The sequence below is a fragment of the Lampetra planeri genome, chromosome 35 (assembly GCF_965212315.1).
Source record: "Lampetra planeri chromosome 35, kcLamPlan1.2.h2, whole genome shotgun sequence".
In the NCBI taxonomy this organism is placed as follows: domain Eukaryota; kingdom Metazoa; phylum Chordata; class Hyperoartia; order Petromyzontiformes; family Petromyzontidae; genus Lampetra; species Lampetra planeri.
Genome location: NC_136141.1, coordinates 3,491,295 through 3,517,420, shown reverse-complemented (window position 1 = coordinate 3,517,420; position 26,126 = coordinate 3,491,295). Strand labels below are relative to the sequence as shown.

At 46.2% G+C, this 26,126-nt stretch overlaps 2 protein-coding genes across 2 annotated transcripts in view; one reads left to right on the top strand and one right to left on the bottom strand.

The window, feature by feature from the left end:
• LOC144730279 (cAMP-dependent protein kinase type I-alpha regulatory subunit) overlaps window positions 1–8,888 on the bottom strand; it is a 102,193-nt gene extending 93,305 nt beyond the window's left edge. The window contains exon 1 of the mRNA XM_078610963.1: window positions 8,639–8,888. The gene's annotated coding sequence lies outside the window, so the exon portion shown is untranslated. The remainder of the gene's footprint in view (window positions 1–8,638) is intronic.
• Window positions 8,889–11,987: 3,099 nt separating this feature from the next.
• B9D1 (B9 domain containing 1) lies at window positions 11,988–19,711 on the top strand. Its single transcript, XM_078610955.1, has 7 exons — window positions 11,988–12,099; window positions 13,180–13,248; window positions 14,349–14,460; window positions 16,514–16,610; window positions 17,384–17,446; window positions 17,751–17,818; window positions 18,766–19,711. Exons 1-7 carry the CDS (start codon window positions 12,040–12,042, stop codon window positions 18,897–18,899), a joined length of 603 nt encoding a protein of 200 aa, XP_078467081.1. The 5' UTR covers window positions 11,988–12,039; the 3' UTR covers window positions 18,900–19,711.
• Window positions 19,712–26,126: the final 6,415 nt, after the last annotated feature.

Genomic DNA, 26,126 nt, shown 5'->3' with positions numbered 1-26,126 from the left:
GTGCGGTGGTTGAACACAGTGTGGGTGAGACTAAACTGTCCGTCTGATAGACCGATCCTCTCAACATGGGTGAAGGAATCATCTTGGGAACATCAACCATGGTAGTCGCAGCAGTGGCAGTAGTTATAGAAGAGTGATAAGGAGGCGATTGACTGCAGGTGACAAGAGGCAGGCGAATTCAACCCGGGGACAAAACGGATAACGGGAGGGTCACTGGGCAAGTGATGATGATGATGATTCACAATTCAACGAACTGGGATAATTTGGGAGGTAACGATTAGATTGAGTTTAATGAACCAGCCCCCTTTGTCATTCCACTCCTCTGGGGAAGGACAACCCCCCACACACACAGTGTCGGTTGCGTTGGTTGCTTGCCTGTACTTCACTATGCTGTAATAATAGTTTTTTTTACCCCTTTTTCTGGCAACAAAACGGACACCTTTTTTTCAAGGAGTCATGTTTGCATTAACCACAATACCTGCGGTCAGAATGCAAACAAAAAACAACTCTGATAATGTGTGCATTGTCCTTGAAATTTATTGGTCCACACCAGAAACAGCTTTTCTTGAAAAAAGGTGTCAGTTTTGTTGCCAGAAAAAATGGTAAAAAAAAACTATTAATATATTTCGCTATGCTGCTTAGCGCGGATGGTTGGTCAAACGAGGGGTGGGAGTGGGTACAAACACCGGCTCAGACAACTGTCCATCTGTTTTGTATTTACAGGGAACGGGTTCATCTTGTCTGCCTTCAATGCACTGTGTATCACTGACGTCATTAGCACAAACTACAAACTCGAGGCATCACTTTAACTCGCTGTTACTGGTAGGAACGAAGTGAACCAGCCTACAATAGATTATATCGTCCGTCCGATGTCCGATTAGGTGTAGCAACATCGCCCCCTACTGCAAACACTTGGCAGGACCCTACAAAAACCTTTAGACTCAGTGAGGCTTTCCTGGCTAAACAAGTGTAACATTCCCTTATAATTCCCTGAGATAGTTTTTAATTAAAACATTAAAATTAAAAATTAACTCACAGCGGCCTAAAGCCTACAGCTAGGCCTAAAGCCTAGAACTAGGCCTCAAACTCTCCCTTCGTATCGTACCCCCGCCATTTCATTTTATTATAGCCATTCATTTGTTCGTTCCTACCAGCCCACCCCGCAGGGACCTGTTATTAAAAGCAGCTCGTTGTGACTTTGAAACTGAAGGAATAACTTTATTGTTTCGCATGACCGCGCGATATAATTAAGTGAACCATCTTGGTCAAATATTGGTTCTGTAGGTGACATAATTTGGGGGAGGAGGGTGGTGGGACGTGCATCATTATTGCATCGTATATCTCTCTCTTGATACAGGGACTCCTCTACTTACGAACATTCTCCTTACGAACTTTCAGAGACACGAAACAAACCTGGTCCGTATGTCCAGTTGCCTGTTCAGACCGAGAGTAGTAAGTTCAATCGCCACGCAATAGATGGCGGTGGTGGCATCTACATCTGCTAGAGAACACATTCCTGCAGAGGGAGCTGGTAGGAACGTTGGGTTGCTCGGTCAATGGCCAGGGTCAACGGCGGCGTGGTGTATTCTGCAAATATGCCCCACTGTGAGGGTGGGCACAAGCCGGCGTGAGTAGGTTAAACATTGAGTTTTATAAGGGCACCACGGGGTGACCAGCCCCACCCTCCCCACCCAGCCCCTCCCCACCCAGCCCCTCCCCACCCAGCCCCTCCCCACCGAGCCCCACCCTGCCCTCTCTCTCTTAAGAGCTCTTCAAAATATATATTTCTCATAAGCTTAAGCAGCCGAGTGTGGCCTTTTTTTAAGTTACCTGGGGGTCTTAAATCAACGTAACAAAACACACGTCCGTTGTACCAACATTAGGAGCCATCAACAAAGTACAGTCTTGCCGTATTACTGCCACAAGTGACGTTTAATCAATTACGTGAATAATAATGGCCACCCTTATGAAACGCCGTTTGCAACTACATTACATCAAGGCACTTTACCATCTTGACAGACAATAAAAATACAAAAACATCTTCTTGGTTCTTTCGGTAAAGTCACGTAGAAGGGAAGTAATAAAATAATAAAAATAAAACATAATAATTCTTTTATTACTTCCCTTCTACGTGACTTTACCGAAAGAACCAAGAAGATGAATCCCTGCAGTCACGAAAGCTTTAAATCGAAAAATACAAAAACATATCAAACAAAAAAGCAATCCCATTAAAAACTTGGAACCGTAAACACGTGGGGTGGGGGGAGGAAACGCGTCATTTATAAAAGGAACAAATACGCTTACAGAGAACTGCCCTCCTCACACAAAGTCTGTGGAAAAAAAAGAGACGTTTACGCAACGGCATAAGCTTGCAAACGTATTTCATATCAGCGCTCTGAAATTACACGGCTTTAACGGCGAGCAAATATACAGTGCTGTCTGTACTAATTTGGTTTAAGGGCAACGCAACCACCACAGTTTAAAAAAAAATGGAACGTGGAGTCACTGCCTTTCTTAGACAAACCGATGAAACGTGGAATTATACTGCATGAAGACGCCGTCACCAAAAACATCTCAACAATGCATCCCTTTAAAAGCAATGCAACTCACGGAGGACACACAAAACCCAGTTTGACAAGTCAGGCCAACCAAAGGGGCTTGGCAGGCGTCAACCTCAAGGCAAATAGGTACACATCTGCGCCGCTAAAATTACTCCAGTCCAGTCAAACTTGTCATCCTCTGCTGAATGAGAGGGGGGGGCCCTCTCTCTACGCCTGTGCAGGAGGCGAGGGTTATTTTAAACGCGCTTGAACACGCAACTCAGTGCGGGTAGGTAAAGCGCAGCATAGACGTGAAAGCATAGATGTACAGGATAATACTGGGTAGGAACTTCCTGGTTACACCAGCCCACAGGGGATTATTCTGTCCATCCGTCGTGCAGGGAGGGGCTGGGTGGGGAGGGAGGGGAGGGGTTGGGTGGGTGGGGAGGGTGGGGCTGGGTGGGGAGGGTGGGGAGGTTAGGGTGGGGAGGAAATGGGTGGGGAGGGTGGGGCTGGGTGGGGAGGGGAGGGTGGGGAGGGGCTGGGTGGGGAGGGTGGGGATGGGTGGGGAGGGTGGGGAGGGGCTGGGTGTGGAGGGTGTATTTGTGGAATACACCACGCCGCCGTTGACCCTGGCCATTGACCGAGCAACCCAACGTTCCTACCAGCTCCCTCCGCAGGAGGAATGTGTTACGTAACTGAACTTACTACACTGCCCTCAGCTGTCGACCACATAGCACCGCTGGCCCATGGAGAGCTGTCCGTGTGTGGTAATCACCCATGCAAACCTCACATTGAAATCTAGATTGAAATGTAATGTATTTGCAACTGATGTTTGTGTTTAGGCACCTACTATTCTCACGGTTGGCTACGTACGGTGCGAAAGAAGTTGAACATACGTTCGTCCCACTCTGCTTATATTGGGTGCATTCTGGGCAAATTGGGCATGCTCTCCATTGAAATTAATTAAGTATTGGATGTTGTAGAGTCATTAACAACCCTGAGCTAACGTTGCACATTCCATATTCTTATGGTGAGGCCAGTCTATCTATATAGAGCGGCCACTACTGGTACAGTATTGACACAAATAGTTTTGTGCACCTATGAAAACAAACGGTATGCTAAGAGGACACTTTAGGGCAATCGGACACGATTTCCCAAATGTACCGTTTATAAACGGCAAAAATATTAATCTGCAATACTTCCTTGAATGCAGAATGCATACACAATATTGTAAAAGTATGCTTGAACTATTAATGCCTTGTTTATTAAAGAAAATCCACTGTAAAAAAAACTGCAGTTTTCAGGAAGCCAGATTGAAATCTTAAGGAAGAAGCCAATATTCGAAGCCAACCTAACGTGTGTATTAATACACGTCATACCATACATAAATACAATATTGTACATTTTAAACACAGATGCATGTAATACTATATATTAATATTATCGATACTAGTTCATGAAGCCTGCCTTCGCCAGGTGAAAGCTTTCAATAAATATAATAATTAACCTATGATTTTTGTACAATTTATATCTACAATCAGACACTAACAACTAGTCTAAAAAGAAATCCCACGCATGAAACGAATATTGTTGATTTGATTCAACTTCTTACGTTTAAAGACATACCCATCGGAAACTGCTCAATTTAAAGATTCCGTTATTATTTTAGCAGAAAGAACAAAAATGAATGAATGTATAACTCTACGAGAAGAAGCTCTCCTATATTTTACCGTTTTCGAATTATTCCGATTTGAACATCATAAAATGTGTATTTTTCCCTTCAAAACCACTTGAATCAGAAATATCTAAAAAAACAATAAAAGATAGTACAATGATTCTCGCTTTAATTTTACATGCTGTCTAACGCTCTATCAAACGAAAAAAAACACAGTCTTATATTTTGAACGCTTTCTGAATGACACGCACACACATGTCTATGGGGCACTTAAAATCTAGATTTGGGGGCCTTAAAATGAAAAATCTCGGATTTTCAGCTTTTTCCTGTTGTTTGTGTCCTAAAATTTCAGCTTTCTACCTTGAGGTTTTTGAGACATACATAGTGATTAAGGTCTTTATTCATTTCTAAGATACTGTATTCCTTAACACAGATGAATAAATTTGTTACATTATTATCCATATATAAAGCATTCCTTTAAAGTTTAAATTGACTTTGAACATAGCTTTCGATGTGGTTATTTTGCTCTCAAAACAATTTGACCACACCTAACGCACAGTATTCAACATTACTCTGACAAGGGTAGAGAGCTAAGTGCTCTTGCCTTCGGGTATCGGGTTCTCTGGCATCAACTGAAGCCCAGCCCTGCCGCAATGCACTGTGGGAATGCCGTCCAACAAACTCTGCTGAACCAGATTAACGTGTGAAAATATAGAAATGTGACGATGACAACAGTTATTTGCATGAGTGGACAGTATTCAAAGAGGTTCTTCATGAAGAATATATTAATGATAATGCGCTTATTAGTGCCATATGAATTCTATTTTCTCTGTCATGTGAATGTGAAATTTCAACAACGGACTCAAGGCTGTAATGAGGAAACAAACAAGACTTGACTGTACACTCGCTTGAAACGGAAACCACTTATGAATGTTTCGCTTACGCACTTGGCTCCAAGACAAAATCTGTCTGTACGGCTACCCAAATTGCATTAACTATTGTTATGGCCTGGTAACCACACAATTACTTGGGTGTGGACCAATAAACTTCAAGGACAGTGCATACATTATCAGAGTTATGTTTTTTGTTTGCATTATGACTGCAGGTATTGTGGTCTATGCAAACATGACTCCTTGTAAAAAAGGTGTCAGTTTTGTTGCCAGATAAAAGGGTAATAAAACCAATTATCATGTTTTTTACTGGCAAATGAGGTTCCAATGGTGTAAATGCTTACCCGAGCTCTCATACTCTGATGGTGCATTGTCTTTGAGTTGTGCGCCTTTTGGCGTCATCTGGTCCAACACCATGTGAGACTAGGCTCTAAGGAAAGCTGTCTCGGATATAGACCAATCAACTTTAAGGACAGTGCATACATTATCATAGTTATGTTTTTTTTTGCATTATGACTGCAGGTATTGTGGTCTATGCAAACATGACTCCTTGTAAAAAAGGTGTCAGTTTTGTTGCCAGATAAAAGGGTAAAAAAAAACAATTATCAGTTCACACTTAATACGTAAGTTGAAATTCTTTCGCATTGTACGTAGTCAACTGTGCTCATTAGAGGTGCGGGGGTTGGACAACAAACTAAACACAAAAGCAGTTCTGAAGAAATGAGTTTTCAATCTAGATTTAAAAGTGCATAGCTTCCAGTGGCTTCTTAATATCGGAGGAGCGTTCCAGACGGCCGCAGAAACGCGTCTGAAAGCGCGCGATGCAGTGACCATCACGCACTCAAATACACCGCACACTTGAACACATGCTGTACTTTAAAAGATTAACGCAAATTAACACTTTCACTTCCGTGTTAAAACATACATTTACATACATTTGTACTCAGCGAAGGTTGCTGCAGGGAAGTACTTGGCAAAAGCATGGTAAATAAGTAATATATTTTTTAACTTTTTAAAAACACGCTTTTATGAAATGTACGAGTAATGGCAGAACTCCACGACTCCAAGAAGTGGCCCCGAAGCTTGCCATAACGTAAGGGACCGTGGTCAATTACAGCCAACGTCAGTTGACCGTGGACAATTAGACCCAAGCCGAAACATAACATATACTAAAGATTGCTAAAAAAAAAAAGTTATTTTTTATGATATAATATAGTATTGTCATCAGTATGACATAAGTATGCCAAGTTTGCAGTCGATACCACATTGGGAAGTGGGTTAAAATTGAGTTACAAGATTTGAGGATACAACAACGACAACAACAGACAGAGTGAGTTAAACGAAAGCGTGTAAAAATTATGATAGGTCAGAGGAGTATATAGATCGCTTTTGGAGCGATGTCAAAAACCCTCAGTGCATAATCTTCTTTCATGTGGCACATTAATATTGATCATTATGCATGAGTATTGGGGAAAGTCTCACAATGTATTACTCACAGCGGTGCCATGGCCGGACTTAACAGAGGCCAGGGAGGTTTTTAGCTGCTGAAATCTGAACGATTCGAATACATTAACCTCAATTTACAAGGTCTAAATCGTACCAAATGATAAACATTGATTTGGAAAATAATGTTACGTAGCATGGAATATTTCCATGCACTGTGCATTACATAAAGCATCCTATGGTCATTGCACATACAACGATGCAAAGCCAATTAAACTATGCAAAGTCGTGTAGACTTGTATGTAACATGATAATAGGTTTTTCCCCTTTTTTCTGGCAACAAAACAGGTGTTAAGACGTTAAAACACCAAACTGAAACCTTTAACAAGGAATCATGTCTGCATTAACCACAATGCTTGTGGTCAGAATGCAAACAGAAAAAAGGGGAGAAAACCTATTATCATATTTTGGTACTGGCAAAGGAGGTCCCATGATTTAGATGCTCACCCCGAGCTCTCATTACTCTGACAGTGCGTTGCCGTCTTTGGGTTGTACGCCTTTTGGCGTCCTCTGGTCTAACACCGTTTGAGACGAAGCTCAAAAGAAAGCTGTCTCTGGTGTGGACCAATCAGTTTCAAGGACAATGCATATGTTATAAGAGCATGTTTTTTGTTTGCATTCTGACCACAAGCATTCTGGTTAATGCAGACATGATTCCTTCTAAAAGGTTTCAGTTTGGTGTTTACATCTTAACACTTGTTTTGTTGGCAGAAAAAAGGGGAAAACCCTATTATCATATTTGGAACTGGCAAAGGAGGTCCCAGATGTTGTATGTAACATATTATAGAAAAATGTGGAAAGGAATTGTGATGTTAAACACGAAAACGTGGAGAATCCAATCAAGTTCTCTCTTTGGTACCTCAGGTTTTCCCACATGCAAAATACTCATTACAGAAGGAATGTGTCAAACATTGCTATCCTGAACCATCCTGATAAATGCTTTCCTGGAAAGGGGCATTATTTATATACTTATATTAGCTTAACCAGTTAGGCGCCCACTAAATGCATATTATATTTAATGAAACTTGGAATAGTGTAATATTGAAAAATATGATACAAATCTTAAAAGCATTGATGTACAATGACCAAAACATACAAAAGTTACAAATGAAGAGTAATAAAACAAATATTTTCCCCATACTCAAACAAACGTTTGGTCAGGAACATATTGATTGGCACCCATAAATATGTGGTGGGCAATTCCACATACCTACAGCTGGAGGAACATTCGAAAAATCCATCATGATCAACCTGATGAAGGCATCCCCAAAGCTACCTACAACTCCCCGGATCTGCACACGAGCTGATTTCATCGTTCCATCTCCTCATCAGAGAGCCTCTCAGGCATGTTGCTGCATTCCTTAGCTGCTCGTCCGTCATTATTCCTGACCACTATAATCATCCCTCCTTGCAACCTGCCTTGCCCGAGGCCACTTTCTTTCCTTAGCAGGTGTAATATCATCTCTCGAACTTGAATGCGTTCTGTATGTAATCCATGCGTGCCTTTTCCTAGCTCTAAAAGTAATTCGGCACTTTAAGTTGATATAAAAAACGTGTCAACGACCATATTCCTGAACCAAGTTATAACGATGTAAATGTATCAAAAAAACATTCCAGCAGCTTTGTCAAAATAATAATTTTTAAAAATGTGTTTAATTCGCATGTTTTAAAATCACACATAACTAATAATGAATAAAAACAAACGCTCCAGCGTATGAGAAAATGTCTAAGGTCAGAGAAAGGGCGCGTTTGAGGGACATTAAACATGTTTACAAAATGCCACTGTGGGCATGCTGCAACGTCACTAAAAACATCAACATTACAAACCAAAAAAAACCTTGCGGAAAAAATCCTCAAAACGATGGCTCAAACGAGTCTGGAGGTCGTTAAAATCCATCCGAAGCGGTCAAACATCTCAAAATTAAGTAAATTTTTGTTTAAAAACAAAAACAACCCAACCTCGTTCACACGAAGGCCACGAATTTGCCACTTTTCAAGCCCCCCCCCCTCTCTCGCCCCTCCCGTACCTGTTTCTTAGGGTTCACGGCTGAAACAGTACTTGACGACTGTTCGTCTCGCGACGGCAGGGTGGAAGGACACCTCGAGTCGTTGTTTTTTGTACTATTTATTGTTGTTATCGTCGTTGTTAAAATATATAAAAAATCGAGAGGGTTACGGACGCGTACGATGCGACGGACGGACGGACGGCGGCTGCGGCGGCGTTGGTAGTAGTGGCGAATCGCCTCCTGCACCACGTGATGCGGTGACGTCAATGGGAATCGATTCAAAGATGTTGAAATGTTCACCATAAGTCAACGCCGATTTTTGGATCGATTCCGGTATTTTTTTTAAATTATTTTTTTGTTAAAACTTTGGAATGAAAAGTAAAACAGCGCTGTGGCCCAAAGAAGGTCGTGTTTGAATCAGTGCCTCTTAGGGGCCGTCCATAAATGACGTCACGCACCTAGCGGGGGGGGTCAGACATTTGTGGCGATGTGTGACGAGGGGGGGGTGAGAAATGTGACGTCACATCAAAATGCGCAACTTTAAATAATTATAGACAACACGTTCAACTTAACTTAATAAAATAGACTTTTTACTAAATGTTTTCTCCTACAACATCATAGTGCAGCGCCACATTAAATACGCACTACAATGACAATAGTTTAAAGCGATTTGAAGCATGTTTTATTTTCAAAATGGAAAAATTGTTTTGGGGGGGGGGGGCAGAGCTTTGTGACGTCATATTTGAGGGGGGGTCTGACTTTTTGTGACGCCGTGTGACGAGGGGGGGGGGGTAAAAAATCGTCCAAAATCGCGTGACGTCATTTATGGACGGCCCCTAATCCAAAAAAACTATATTATGGATGATATTGCGACCACGGGCAGAGAGAGACACGCAAACTCCAAATATACAGCAGCAGCAGGCGTCAGGGTCGGGATCTAACCCACGACCTCTTGTATACCAGGCGACAGAGGTGGGACAAAGTCATTGTTATGCAAGTCCAAGTCGAGTCGCAAGTCATCAAATTCATGACTCGAGTCTGACTCGAGTCCAAGTCACATGACTCGAGTCCACATCTCATAGGTGGGACAAAGTCATTGTTATGCAAGTCCAAGTCGAGTCGCAAGTCATCAAATTCATGACTCGAGTCTGACTCGAGTCCAAGTCACATGACTCGAGTCCACACCTCTGCCAGGCGAGGTAGTTAACATCTCCTAGCCACCGTGATGATGACGAGAGAGAGACACGCAAACTCCAAATATACAGCAGCAGGCGTCAGGGTCGGGAACGAACCCACGACCTCCTACATACCAGGCGAGGTAGTTAACATATCCTAGCCACCACCGTTCTCACATTAGTCAACTTAAACAGATGCCAATCGAAATTTTCCGAAACGATTATGACAAAAAAATAGCAATTCTACACGGTACATTCTTCATTATTTTACAAACCATCTGGTCGGTGTAGAAAGAGTAGGTCAAATATCCTCGACAGTAATGGGTGTTGAACTTCTTTCGCACCGTACGTAGCCAATTGTGATAATCGCCACGGTGGCTACGAGATGTTAACTACCTCGCCTGGTATACAGGAGGTCGTGGGTTCGATCCCGACCCTGACGCCTGCTGCTGTATATTTGGAGTTTGCGTGTCTCTCTCTCTCCCCGTAGAGATGTTAACTACCTCGCCTGGTATACAGGAGGTCGTGGGTTCGATCCCGACCCTGACGCCTGCTGCTGCTGTATATTTGGAGTTTGCGTCTCTCTCTCATCATCATCACGGTGGCTATGAGATGTTAACGACCTCGCCTGGTATACAGGAGGTCGTGGGTTCGATCCCGACCCTGACGCCTGCTGCTGCTGTATATTTGGAGTTTGCGTCTCTCTCTCATCATCATCACGGTGGCTATGAGATGTTAACGACCTCGCCTGGTATACAGGAGGTCGTGGGTTCGATCCCGACCTTGACGCCTGCTGCTGCTGTATATTTGGAGTCTGCGCGTCTCTCTCTCCCCGTGGTCGCGTGGATTTTTCTCCGGGTCCTCCGGTTATTCTCTCCAACATTTATAATCAACAACATTACGCGTTTTAAGAGTTATTTGGCTGCTCAAAGGGTGCTTGGTTGAAAAAATAACGACATCGCTCAGCGAGCCTTATTTGGTAAAAAAAAAATATTGTTTAGTTTTCGTTTAGGGGCCGTCCATAAATGACGTCACGCATCTGGGGGGGGGGGGGGTCAGACATTTGTGACGATGTGTGACGAGGGGTGGGGGGTTTGAGAAATGTGACGTCACATCAAAATGCGCAACTTTAAATACATATAGACAACAGGTTCTACTTAATTAAATATACTTTTTCATAAATGTTTTCTCCTACAACATCAGAGTGCAGCGCCACATTAAATACGCACTACAATGACAATAGTTTAAAGCGATTTGAAGCATGTTTTATATTTTTTTGGGGTGGGGGGGGGGCAGAGCTTTGTGACGTCATATTTGACTTTTTGTGACGCCGTGTGACGATGGGGGGGAGGGTCAAAAATCATCCAAAATTGCGTGACGTCATTTATGGACGGCCCCTTTTGAGGGGAATTCCACAGTGGAGCAGTGCGAGGAAAGAAGCAGAGAGCGCAAACCGTTTGCATGTTTATACTTTAAATGGGCAGATAACGAGAGGAATCGGAATCGATTTTATTTTTAGTGGTCGATACCGCTCTTTAAATAAATAAAACTTTCCTTCCCTCCGTGACGTCAGCACGTTTAGTTCCCGTCACGCTGGGTTACGTCAGTGATAAGTCCGTCTGACGTCACCACGCAAAGCATTTGCCGCGGGTGACTTCGATTCTCGGACTTATGCAGATCAGCTCTCGGGACTGTGTAATGACGTCATTGCGGCGCGGTGACATTGCCCTCAGTCACCCATGTAGAATCCGTACACAACGCGGCTATATAATGACGTCGCCAATATGACGTAATAACGTCAACAATATGACGTCGTGAGAATTGTATTTTATTATGTTTTATTTTTGTTATTTTATTATTTCCCTTCTACGTGACTTTACCGAAAGAACCAAGAAGATGAATCCCTGCAGTCACGAAAGCTTTAAATCGAAATATGACGTTATGACGTCAACAATGTTCCGCCGTAGGAACGTCATTACGTCGCGATCAGTCGACGCTCTGATTTGTTTAGGACTACGTGGTGACGTCATCACGCCGTCAAGACGGAACGCACTGACTGGACGGGCCAATCTGGTGACGTCATTACGCCGCCGAGACCTGAGGCACCAAACTTGACGCCTACGTGGTGACGTCATTACGCCGCCAAGACCTCGCGCAACCGAGTTTGCCGGGTCTACGTGATGACGTCATTACGCCGCGGCGCGGTGACGTCCTCCGTCTCCAGGGGTAACGAGGCGAGTAACAACGATGGCGTCCAACCCGTCTGTGTTTCTCGTGATGGCGAGCGGGCAGATAGAAGGCGGCGAGGTGAGGCGATGTCTATTCTTGCAATGCAGACACGCGAGCACGCATACACACCCCCCATTGATGTGTTCAACCACAGCTCAAAACAAAGCCCACCCGCTCACCCACTCACCCACATCACAGAGTCACCCACCCAGTCACTCACCCACCCACTCATTCACTCAAAGACAAAGATCCCCCGTATAGCCTCAGCAAACTGTTGGGGCAAGTGCCGTTAGCGAGCACCTATGAAGGCCGGCACGGCACACGAGGGGGTGGGTGGCCAACACCACGCCCGGTCGCCTTTGTCTCCCCTGTGGCGATGTTTACTACACATCGGACCAGGTACTCATTTGAGGCTGAGTCGACCTAGCGGAGGCCTAGGACCGGTTTAGATAATCGTCACTGGTGGTGGCCGTGAGCGGGAATCGAAACCGAGTCGCCAGGTTCGAAACGAAGCGCGCTAACCGCTACACCACCACTCCCCTCAGTCACCCACACACAGTCACTCACCCACAGTCACTCACCCACACACTCAGTCACTCACCCACACACTCAGTCACTCACCCACACACTCACCACCCACCCACTCACCGGCTCACCCACCCAGGTACTCACCCACACAGTCACTCATCCACACACTGTCACTCATCCACACACTCAGTCACTTATCCACACACTCACAGTCACTCACCCACACACTCACAGTCACTCACCCACACACTCACTCACCCACACACTCAGTCACTCATCCACACACCTACCCACTCACCACCCACCCACTCACCGGCTCGCCCACCCAGTCACTCACCCACACACAGTCACTCACCCACACACAGTCACTCACCCACACAAAGTCATTCATCCACACACACACCCACCCACTCACCACCCACCCACTCAATGAAACGTCGGTGAGGTTTATTGATAAATAACATTGGCACGGTATAAATCATATCTTTGTAAACGTGACGATCTTGTCGGGTTGTTGAGGGTTAACGACAATAACTTTGCCATAAAACTACCACGTGGCGATCTAACCCAAAATTAATACCGAATGGAGTATTTGTTTTGCTGTAATTGTATTCTCGTTTGTTGGTTAAGTTCCCAGAGTTCGACGACCTCTACTGCAAGTACTGCTTTGTGTACGGCCACGACTGGGCACCGACCGCTGTGAGTACTTTCACATTCTAGATTTGAAGCTTTCGTGACTGCAAGGATTCAAACCCTTTGGTTTTTTCGGTAAAGTCACGTAGGTAAAAAAATCTAATAAAATAAATGAAAACAACTAAATTAAATCACGACGTTTCGGGCGCAGCACATGCGTCCTTCTTCAGGTGGGGATAACGTAGCGAAATCACAACAGCTTAAGTGTGTCTAAGAGAAGGCTGTGACGAGGAATTATATATATATGTGTGTCTAAGAGATGGCTGTGACGAGGATATTATATATATTAAGCGTTGTCCTCACCTGAAGAAGGACGCTTGTGTTGCGCCCGAAACGTCGTGATTTAATTTAGTTTTCATTTATTTTATTAGATTTTTTTACCTATGTAATTTTACCGAAAAAACCAGAGTACTTTCACATTCACAGCAGAATTCTCCATGCAACACTCCGTGAGCTAAACATTTTTTAAAATCCAGTGATGCAATAAGTTTAAAATTGAATTTGTGTATTCCTATGCGTGTGCTGATTTTGTTTACATGTTTTGCATTGGATGGTTTGGTGTGCTCGTTTATACTGTACCTAGATTTCCCGAGGCAAACGACACACGAGGTCAAAAGTCGTCATCTATCTACTATGCCCAATGTACAAATATTCCACCAGAGGCTCAGTCTGTCGGATATTACTGTCTTGAAACCCCCCATCATAGACCTGTCTCAGGCCTATTTTGTTTAGACACATTTACAGACCAGTCTCTCGGTCCATTGTCTGGAGACCCCCATCAGACTGGTCTGTCATGCAGTTGTCAAGATAGCCCATCGGAGACCAGTGCGTTAGTCTATTACGTGTCGAGATCTCATCAGACTGGTCTGTCGCCCTTTCATCTTGAGACACCATCATAGATCGGTTTGTCGCTTTTGTTACCTATGTATGTTGAACTTCTTTTGCACCATACGTAGCCAACCGTGCTAATCGGAGCTCTGGGAAGGGAGGGGTGAAGGATAACACACTAATAACCTTGAAGATCCCCATGTCCGGTCTCACTGGGGTTGTCATCGCTCTTGTTAACCGACGACGTGTACGTAACCACGTGCGTTACCGCTCCATAGGGCCTTGAGGAAGGCATCTCACAGATCACGTCCAAGAGCATGGACAGACGCCAAACCTTCGTGTGGAACTTCCCCCTGGACATCACCTTCAAGAGCACCAACCCCTTCGGCTGTAAGCAAACCCCAAGTGCCTAACACATCCCCGAGCGGTGCAGATTTGACCCATTGGGTGTACCGTATGTACGTTGAACTTTTTTCGCACCGTACGTAGCCAACTGTTGCTAATCGGAGGTGCGCGGGGGGGAGGGGGGAGACAACGAACCACAAAAAGCAGTTTTAAAGAAATTAGTTTTCAGTCTAGATTTAAAAGTACACAGCTCCATTGGCTCCCTAATATCGGAAGAGCATACCAGACGGCCGCAGAAGTGCATCCGAAAGCGTGCAATGCGGTGACCGTCTTTGTTCTATGGCTAGCCAAAAGCCACTGCGAGGATGACCGTAGTACGCGTGATGGTTTATGTTCCCTGACGAGATCAGCAGCAAGGTATTGCGGTGGTCATCTCAATTGGCAATCTGAACTGTGGAAAACACGTTCCTTCGGAGTGGGCAGGTAGGAACTTGGTTGGACAGCGCATTCGTGCACGACAGAAAGCTCGCGGTCATGTGACGCACTTCAACCAATCCGGGAGCATACATGTTTGGGAGGGGCTATGCACGACAGACAAATAATCCCTGGTGGGCAGTGTGGAACTGTTATTCCTACCTGTATTACGTTTTATATACCTACAAAATGCTACTCATTTTACTGATTCAGAAGACATGATGATGGTAATAATAATAATGGTGGGTTAAATCGACCCCCATACAGCTTCTTATCTGGGAAACCACTCGTGCATAAACCAGGTTCTCAACTGACTTCACGCAAAAAAATATACCATCATTGAAATTTTGGTTTGTGATTTAAGTCGGCCTATTACAGCTCTGAGGTTTTTTATTTTTTACTTTACATATGAGGAACACTTTGCAGGCCTTTAGTGGGGATAAAGATATAAAGAAACCGACTGAAGTGACTTCAAAAGTGGCTCTGTGACGTCAACTCCCAGGGTCATTCTCTAACAGTGTGGCACACTGCCGGCTGCAAGAGTTCCAAACATAATTTTCTTTCTTTCATGATATACGTATACATGTGTAGTGACTAACTCGGAGACGATAAGACTTGGAGGCACTTCTTTATTAACGAGCACCATCGGGATTAACACACTTTATATTTAGTCCGTCTATTATCGGCGACGCTACTCAGCCAGTACAGTTGGTAGGCTGCCTGACTAGCGGCGCCCCGAGATGGTAGAGACGACGACGAGAAGAATGGCGACGATGGACTTCACCAGCCCCGAGGTCCCCCACAGGGGCCCCTCTTATACTGTCAGCGTGACCTCGCTCCGCCCCGGCCACGCCCCCTTTTTGGAACCTACTAGCTGGTTCCTGGTGGACCCCTTCCGTGACCTTTCCCCGAGATCCCCCTCTCGTTTATATCCTGGCCTGCTGACGTCAGAACTGCCACACGCCGCAGTTCCCATTTTCTGCCAGCAGCCAGCGCTATGCCACTACACATGTTGAACTTCTTTCGCACCGTACGTAGCCAACTGTGCTAATCGGAGGTGCGGGATCATCATCAACCCTGATCAATATCGTGTCTTCACAAATATCACCGTCTCTCACAGGACTGTGATGGAGCACTGCCATCCAGCGCCTGCACACAAGTTCGATTTCATTGCTCGCTCTTCTTGGTCGCGACGCAAGGTCACGTTCAACTCGCGTTAGTGTTGACCTCAGATTGACGTGTCCTGCCCAACAATTTCAATATACTTGGGATTCTTCTTCTTTTTCGTATGGCTGATGTTGATGTAGAGCATCTAATTTTACATCGATACTCGGGATGGAACATTGTAACGTTGTGGCAAGGCCAGAGAAAACACGCGCATCTGTCAATGCAATGGAGCGGCGTCTGGGTCTGTCCCGTGACCTGCCAGCAGCGAGCTTTCGACACTTCACGTGGCCTTCGGGAGTGCACCTGGCCTGGCACGAACGCCGAGGTGAACTCACCGCCACTTAGTGGCGAATGGCGGCAGCTGTTGTTATTGTCGCTGCCGCCATGGCGTCCCGCCCACCTCACGCCTCCTGTTCTCTACGCCGTTGCCGTGCTGTGCCGTGCCCCACCGCACCAGGGCCGCAGTTGGTGCTGAGCGTCTACGGGCCCGACGTGTTTGGCAACGATGTGGTGCGTGGGTACGGAGCCGTGCACCTGCCCATCGCGCCGGGACGGTGAGGGGGAAGCCGCCGCTACTCGCATCGCATGTCTGCTCGCCCCCACTCACCGCAACCTCCGCGGCTGCCCAGTTATTAAATCCACTAATGCTTTCGTACCACGTTATAAGTCTCTACATCCACATTTTGCTTACCCAATGACGTTGATGCCATTGGACCTCCATCACCGCACCATCGCTTCTGTTAAGATTTCGTAGCTTTTGCAAAGTCGACACCAGTCCTCCCATGATCTGCTCTTATATTATCATCATCACCATCCTCACCGCGTGGATTTTGGTCATCTCTTTAGTCACCAGTGGGTGTCACTCCATTGGCCATGTCGTAACCTGCCCCGCTCATCGCAACCTCCTCAGCTGCTCGATATCATGTGTGGTGAGGTTGCCTCTGAAAAACAGCTAACAGCTCAGTGGGCTTTACGTGGCAAATAAATAAATCATCACTTGGCAAAACTTGGATACATAAAATTATAGATATATAAATATTATCTATAACAATAAGCTTCCCACCCTGCAGTGTCCCGTAACTGCTGCTTGGCTCAACGGGGCCTCACCGTCTCGAAGTCCAGGTCCGAGATGACATATGGATGTGCTCACAATTTGAAAAGTTATTGCACTTTGATTCACTCCTAACGACCGTGTTAAGAAATTGCTTCCACAAAAGCTTTGCCACCTGAGGTGGTAGCAATTCCTGCTCGTTTACTGCACGTTCGACTTCACCGACGGATGACCAAGTTGCTTTAAAAAAATCTCCTTTGTGTGTGTTTTTTTCAGGCACGAAATAACTATCCCAATGTTTGTTCCCGAGTCAAGCTCAAGACTCCAGCAGTTTATGAGGTACAATTTTGTAGAGCCAGTCTAAAAGTATTATCAATTATCTGGTGATGATGCTGCTGTTGGTGATGTTGGCAGCGGTGCACACAAACACAATTAACAACAAAAACACTCAACACATTCGTCAATGTATGTATGTTGAACTTGTTTCATCCCGTACATAGCCGTACTAATCGGATGTGCGGTGGAATGACAATCGGTGACGTCTCGAGCAATGCCCCTTCTTCAGAGCACGTAAATTATGTGTTAGGGTTTGGATTAGCGGGCCGTCAATGTGCGCGGGTGCTTGTGGTTTGTTGTACTCCAGCTGGCTGCGAGGCAGGCGACCAGAATACACGGACCCCAAGGTGGTGGCTCGAGGAGAGGGCAGGGAAGGTGAGCTACCAAGGACGTCTTTAAGTCATCTTCCCCTTGAATCTAAATACCGTGTACATCTGTCCTCGGAATAATGTTGAGCGAATTTACCGTGTTTTGCAAACAAAAACTTTAAACAGTTAAAACAATTTTTTATTTTACCAGGTAAGGCCCACCGAGCTATATCGCTCTTTTTTTCAGAAGCGATCTGCCCACAAATCGTAGCTGAACAAAGTGCCTTATCACGTTGAAATGTATAAGCAGCCAAATACTCTAAACGCACAGTTCTAAATGTGGTGGGAAAAAAACGGAGGACCCAGAGAAAAATCACGTGACCACGGGGAGAGAGACATGCAAACTCCAAATATACAGCAGGCGTCAGGGTCGGGATCGAACCCACGACCTCCTGTAAACCAGGCGAGGGAGATAACATCTCGGCACCGCGGCGCCCCTGAATTGAAGCTTGAGATCTCAGACTGTGTGGGGGAACACATGTTCCGTGTGGCCCAAACAGCCATAATAGCTTTGTGCATCACGTGGGTCGTGTTTAACAATCATCAGGCGCATGCAGCGTGGAACGAGTTAATTAGAATGGGGAGCAACTTGGCAAATGCTTAAGGACAGAGCATGGTGGGGGTCACAAGGACTGGAGTTTTTTGGAAACCCTTGGGTAGTGGAACAAAATCCATTGTTGCACTGTATTATGATCCAGCATCAATGCCCCCAGCCTGCACTGACGAGCGTGGTGATGTATGGTCAAGTATTCCCCACAACTCGCACGACACGAGGAGTCCGTCATCCAGCGGTGGATGGACAAAAGGGCCGTGCATAAAACGCTTTTTTGTACTTACCTTCGTAGTTAACATTTGCTTTATTTCGAATGAAAAATATTTGGGCGGATACTTAACCGCGGTCGTTTCACGCTCTCTCTCTCCTTCCCCGTCTGGTCCGTGCACATCACGCGGCAGTGACGCGCGTGCGATCGCAGGGATACATTCACGTCGTCTTCAACATCGTCACCAAGGACTTGCGGAAACTCGGCTACGAGACGGTGGCGGCATCGGCGTCGGACGTCCACCACGCCGCACGCTCGACGCCGTGACCACCGCCAAAGCTTAGGGGGCGCGATTGAAAGCGGAAACCGAGCTAACGGCAACCCCCACAGCAATCACCCCACTGGGCCTCCCCCAGATAAAGGGAACCCGCCCGTTTGCGACAGTGCGCACCACCCTCCTGCAGTTAAGTGCCAATCGGACGGATGTCAGGAGGTTCATCGTTCGCTCCGAAACGTACGGATGTCGTAGAGAGATGAGTTTCAAAAGCGACGTATTCTGATGCTGCGTAACCGCCACTTGCGGTGAGAAAAGAGCCGAAGTGATATCATACCGCTTCCTGCGACATGCGACAACATTTCCTGTGACGTCATGGGTATGTAGTCACTTCGTGTGGCGCGGTGTTTTTTTTCGTAATCCGTGACGATGTTTTATTTTTACAGATAGTCCAAAATTCCATATCTAGCCCCGATAATTGGAACTTTTGGGATTATTCCCAAAATCTTGAACACATTCCGACGATGCAGCCGTTCACCTTCTCGACCACGCGATGAAACGCGGAGAGATGCGGGCGTCATGATTAAAACGTATACTTTTTTACATCTATTTTTTTTTACATTCGTGGTGTGACAACATCTATAATCCTCAGTTCAATATCGACATATCAGTCGACGAGAACAGACTCTTTACACGCGTGGTTCGATCCACATATCGTGAACGTGATCATCGATTGTACATTCGGGGATCCTACGTTAATTTCTCTTCACACAATGTAAAAAATGTGTATCGCTTGATTTTCACAACAGTGCTACGTTTCAAGCCAATGTCATTTTTGTTAAATAAAACATTTGTACATTTTCAACGCCGCCGGAAGACCTCTCTTGCTCCTCACAAGTACACTTCCCACCTTTATTAATAAAAATTATAAAGGCACAAAAAACTCCAGCGGAAACACAATGTACACAACATGGCGACCACCTACCTTGTCCCCATCGCGACAATCAATCGCATTGCATTCTGAACACCAACTGCATTCAAGTGCCACAGTTAACAATGAAAACATTTCATGAAATACCGCCACACACAACAACATGTTGGTTGGTTCACAATGGGAGATGTAATTATTGTGATGGGAGGGGATGGTTGTTGGCCATTAGCCTAAAAAGACACTGGGTTTTGTCTCAAGCTGAGCAGTGCATCTTATCAAATATTACACTCTCAATAATTAAACAATACTTTACCGTGTCATATACCCATCGTACATTGTTAGAAGACTCGTGTGTTTTTCGCCATGACGCTCAATGATTGTGTAATGTACGATTATTATAGGAGTATGGTTCTGCGTCGGAACTCGGGACCCAATTCTACCTGAAAGGGCCCTTTCCTTTAAACATCGGGCAGTTCACCAGCATTGGATGAAGCAAGGGCTGACACTGCTGATGAGACACACAATGCCAAATGCCGGTTCACACTTTGCTTGCATTAAAATAATCCTGCTAGGAAGATGCACTCCCAGAATGCCGTGGGGCCGATGGCATGTGTAACAAAAAACACTTTGAATTTTAAACGACGAGAGAGACAAACATGGGAAGGAGGCGTTATGTCCAGCTTATTTATTAATTTTGTTGAAAGCAAAAGCGTGGCCAGAATCTCAACGGCCCACGATGGGGCGTTTTGAAGCTGGATCTGAACGGCGCCCCGAGAGTAAAATGTGAAATCGCGGCGGCTAAGGCTGACATCCTCCAAAGCTCCCGACGCGAACCACATTCACAACAAAGCAGCAGCAGCTCGGCGTTGCCACAAATTCACCGACGAGTGCCGTTTTAACGAACGCTGCCGATTTCCGTTCGCACAGACGGGCGTGCCGAAGAATAAAAAGAAAAAATTTCAGAGACAGAAAAACAATTACTTATAGGTACTGTACTAGCAAAAGTGCATCATTTCAAGTTGGATACAATTCACAACTTGACGACATTGTCAGCTAATCTGCAGTAAAAAAAAATCAACAATGATGCCCTCGTAAAGGTCTTCGTCGTCAGTTTGCCCACTATTCTCTCAGCCGTTGGCAAACGACCGCCCTGTACAGCTGTCGCTGCGATACCAACACGCAGTCCCACGCTACGCACAGCGATTATACACCAAACAACAAAACAAATTAACAGCCAACGCAAGCCACAACAGTGGATTAATGAAGATGATTGGGAAAAGCTTATCATCAACTTGTGCACGCGGTGCCCGGCAAACGTTAAGCCCAACAGCGGTTCCCAACCACTGTGTGTACAAGTGGCGAGGCAGGGTTTTTTTAAATCCTTTATATTAAGTTCGCTTGCTTGCTTGCGTGCTTGCGTGCTTGCTTGCTTACGACCGTGCAAATCTTTCGGTCGTTTTTTAACCCACTTCCCGTGATCCAATCGAGCTGACATTTTCCACACAGACTCGTTGTGCGTGACAATTTATTTTCGTGAAATTTTTTTTCCAAAATTTTACACTGTTTAGGGAAAAAAATGTAAATATTTAATTACCAATTGCTTAATGGTGGCAGGCAATCATCTGACCCATAGGTGACAGCCATCTCAAGCCAGAGGACGAGAGGACTCTAGCAGCCACACATATAAAGGATTTATAGTGAAAAACTTTGTTTTTACGGGTTAATTTTTTCTCCTTCGAAAAGTAGACGGCACCTCGTGTACAACACGCGCACGGATGAGGATTCCGAGTAGAAAGAGAACACTTGGGGTCGTGCCACGAGACATTTAGCGAACCGCCTCACTTTCGCCGACACGTGCCGAGGTCGAATTCGACGAGTATGACCAAAACTTTGAGATTTGGGGACGAGAAAGGCACGGGCACGCACGGTCAGAGGGTCCCGGAATGGATTCCAACGTGAAGCTCGCCTCCCCACCAGTGCCGGATGAAGCTAGTGCGGGGCCTGTAACATATGTTGTTATAAAGGGGCCCTAAATAAAAAAATAAAAAATATTTAAAAACACAAATTTTTTACTTGCATAGTAAAGTAATTGTAATTTTTACTCATTTGCTATACAGCCAGGTAATACGACACATCGCTAACCTTAAACACCCAAGTCGTTCATTAAAGTGTAAAATCACTGAACCGGAATTGATAGCTTGAAAGCATTTAGCGCGGGGCCCTTGAAAGTGTGGGGCCCTTGAAAATGTGGGGCCCTTGAAAGTGCGGGGCCCGTAGCTGCATATGCAGCTACTTGTGCTACTGGGATAATCCGGTACTGCTCCCCACCACCTCGTCACAAGGCCTCACAGCGAGATGACGTCACACGTGGGCGATGACGTCACAAATAACGACATCATCGCCTTGGCCTGGCAAGGGCAGAAACGTTAGTGGCGCGCTGGATGTTTTTGTTGTTCTTGTGCCGTCTAGTTTTAGGTAAACACAACCTTTGGGTATATTTTTTTTCATAAACTATATTTAGCGATTGCTGCACTGCTTCATTTGGCAGCAGTGCACAAAAGCAAAATACAACAACAAAAACTCAACACGGTCGTCAATAATTACAACACCGTGGGCTTAAAAATAAAACGATATACAATAGGCGACGTTTTGGGCACTGGCCCCTTCTTTGTAGCACGCGGAATAGAGAGAGGGCTTTTAAAAATGTTTTCCCAATGACCCAGTTTTATCAATTAGGCGCGTGCGCGTGAAGTTGGCTTTCGGTTGAAATTTGTCTCCGTTTTCTGAAGTGCAAGCCCCTAATAGCACTAAAATATGGCTTGCATCAGATCACCTTCACGAGAGAGCCGTCGCAGGCCTCCCCGTGACAGACAGACGTGCGGCAGATAGCCAGGAGACAGCTAATGCATTAACGTGCCAACCTCAGTCGGAAAGCCGTCACTCAAGGCAATCCAGACCACGGGACATCTTTTAGTGCATCGTACTGTTAACGCGTGACACTCGTTTGCATCATAAGGTTTACACTTATCTGCTCAAATTTTCACATTTTTCAGAAAATTACCATAGCGTCTCATTTCTAGAGCGTTGATGTCACATAACCACCCCTTTTACGCACGCGTACGCACACGCACGTCACAATATGGCTCGGAATACAAAATAAATTAGCGAGCCACTTCCCCCCATTACTTTGGGATCTCGATGACTTTACAGAAGCTCAATGCTGGCCCAATGTGCCCCCCAAAAGATATTAGACCCCCCCCCACCCACACCAACCAAAAGAAAAAATGTTAGACCACAGAATTCCTGATCTACACAACAACGAACCCCATTAATGAAATGATTTGCCGCTAGCAACCCACTTTCGCGGGCCAGTCCGCCCTTCCGTCCGTACGCGTGATGCGACGACAAGGACGACGACTTTCAGAGTGAGCGGGGTGAAATTGAAAAGGGGGTTGTGCCATCGTCAGAGAGTTTGAAAGGGAGGACCTGAACGAGTAAACGCGCGAATATAGCAATCTGCTGGCAGTCGCACCATTGCCGTTCTTGCCGCGAAGCAGCGGCGACTCACGGCTCTCGGTTGAGGCAGTCTTGAGTCCTGGTGTCCAGCCCCTAGGGCTTTCAGGCCAGCTGCACCTCACTCATCGCGAGTCAGTGAATCAGTCCCCACGAGACCAGTCCTGGGCCTCAAGGCCCAGCTCAAGGACACTGGACCGTGGCCTCAGGGTCGTGGCCTTGACACCGGTCTCAGCCTACAGGATCCAGCCCTGAGCAGGCCTTGCACTCGGCTTGGCCGTGATTGGCTCACAGCCTTGAATCCAAGACTATAACATCCACCTCAGGTTTTATTCCAGTCTTGGATGAGAACGCTTTAGCGTTACAACCATCAAATGTGAGCCGAAAATTGGAAAAGAACCCCAGGTTTGAGTTTGCAGCATCTCCCTCAACTGAGATATGGGAGCCGACACTGCCTGGCAAACAAATCTCATCCCGTAGCATGTTTTGGTCTAAACCAAAGAGTTCACTGCATCAAACCGCAGTCCGATTCAGGAGGCTGGTGTGTGTGTGTTTGAAGCGACAATCCATTGGGCTTCACTCTGTCGCAGAGGTCGCAACCGGGTACCCGATACCCGTACCCTACCCAATACCCGGCTACCCGTACCCGGCCAGGTACGGGTAGCCGTTTGCGACCCTGGTGCGGCCGGGTACGGGTACGGGTAGGTCGTGAGTCAATGGTGAGTAACCGTTTGTCACTCATTTCGGGTAGGGTAGGGTACGGGTAGGGAACGGGTACCCGTACCTGGCCGGGTACGGGTACCCATTTACGACCCTGGTGCGGCCGGGTACGGGTAAGGAATCAAAACCCGTTTGCGACCTCTGCTCTGTCGAGCGCGCCAAGTGCACGAGCTGACGTTCGTAAAAGCACACCACGGGACGCGTCTCTCCTCGTCCGTTTTTCGTGCTCGCAATCGTAGCGAGTCGGATAGAATGGCACACTGACAATTGACGTCAAAAGTCAAGGCTACCAAATGTCTTGGGAGGTTTCCCCGCGGGGACACATGACGAGCTGGCAGCCCCTCCCTCCATCTATCAGTCCCCGCCCACCTCTAACATAGCCACGCCCACACATACAACGATCAATCTGATTGGCTCTTTTATTCCGTTGGACCCGCCCACCGCTCGGGTAGCCCCGCCCACTTCTCTGGTAGCTCCGCCCACTGCTCGGGTAGTACAAAATCCAAATTTCCACAAACCGTTTTTGGTAGCCTCGGTTTGCATACACACGAGAAAATATCTATTTTACTGTTTCGGTTACATATTTTGATGACTCTAAACAAGCGAGCGCTATAAATTCGTGTGTGCTTAAATAACTTGAAAACAAAAGTAAATCGATTAAGACAAATTGCCCACTTTCTATGATGAACACATGTTGTCGTCGCGTTTGTTTATCAGAGGAGGCAATCGGAGAATGATTTTGATGACACCGATGCTCATCAGCAGTGCGCCCCGCAGTGGCTACGAGATGCCATCTCCCTCGCCTGGTACGCAGGAGGTTTAGGGTTCAATCCCGGAACCCTGGCAATGCCTGTTGCGCGTTTTCTCTCTCCCCTAAGTGGTCGCGTGGATTGTTCTCTGGGTTCCTCCAGTTTTGCCCTCCCCATTTACAACCAACGCGCCTCTACATTATTCGGCCGCTGCGATAAATGCCCACGCGTGGCGATGATGATGATGACGATGATATCAGCCGCTTCGACGATGAGCTATCAAACGCGTGTGGCCTCTGAAATAGAGCCAACGGGTCAGAGGGCGTTACCTGGTAAATAAAAGAGTTTAGTTTTAATACAGCCGTAAAAAAGTGATGTAAAAACAAACACTCTTGTTGTAGAAATAATTTATGGTCTCAACTCGGGTCCCTTTGCAAGCTGTTCAACCAACATAATATTTCTTCCGTTCTCTAATGCTCATTTAGCCCGTTGTGATAAAAATAAATACTTTCTCTGCGTCCTGAAAGCACTTAGGGGGAATATTTAACACGAGTCTTGGCTTTATGCCCGATATAACCAAGCCGCATTATTCCGGCGGCGGCACGCGCGGGTACGCCGCGTTCAAGTCGAGCGGCGGGTCGCGTGCGTGCGGTGGTGGGGAAAAGCGTGGGTAAAATCCAACCCTCTTCCAATAAGGTTTGGCCACCGTGAAAGGATATGCCAAGCAACTAGGTGGTCTCTAGAGCTTCTCCCTGCAAGGGGCTCAATCTCTCTAGAGACTAATCGAGTGGAGACGCGACCAACAGCAGTGGCGTGAGCCAGTAAATTGCAGGGCTGCGCCTTTGCCTTTTTTTTTTTACCATTGCAAGAGTGCCGCTTGGCACCACACGGTTCTGTGGCGAAGTTAGGAGCGGGCGCTTCTATAGACAAAGACAAAGATCCCCCGTATAGCCTGAACAGATTGTTGGCGGCAAGTGCTGTTAAGCAAGGAGCACGTATACAAGGAGGATGGGTGGCCAGCACCACGCCCAGCCACCCTGGTCTCCCTAGTGGCGATGTTTACACATCGCACCGAGTATATGTATGTATGTTGAACTTCTTTCGCACCATACCGAGCCAACCGGAGGAGCGGGGGGAGGCGGCGTTCCGTGACGGAACGTCTGCACCTTGGTGCTCTCCCTCCGATCGCCGCGCTCGCTCGCTCGGCCTTCTCCGTTTTGCAACGGCAGGTGCGCTCATCGGAGCGTGAGACAATGCTCGCGCTTCCTGCCCATTGTTCGTTTGTTTCTTGAATGCCAGCTGTTTGTAAAAAAAATAATGTCATTCATGTAGCCGAACTGCTCACCCAATGTGCTTAATAGGCGCGC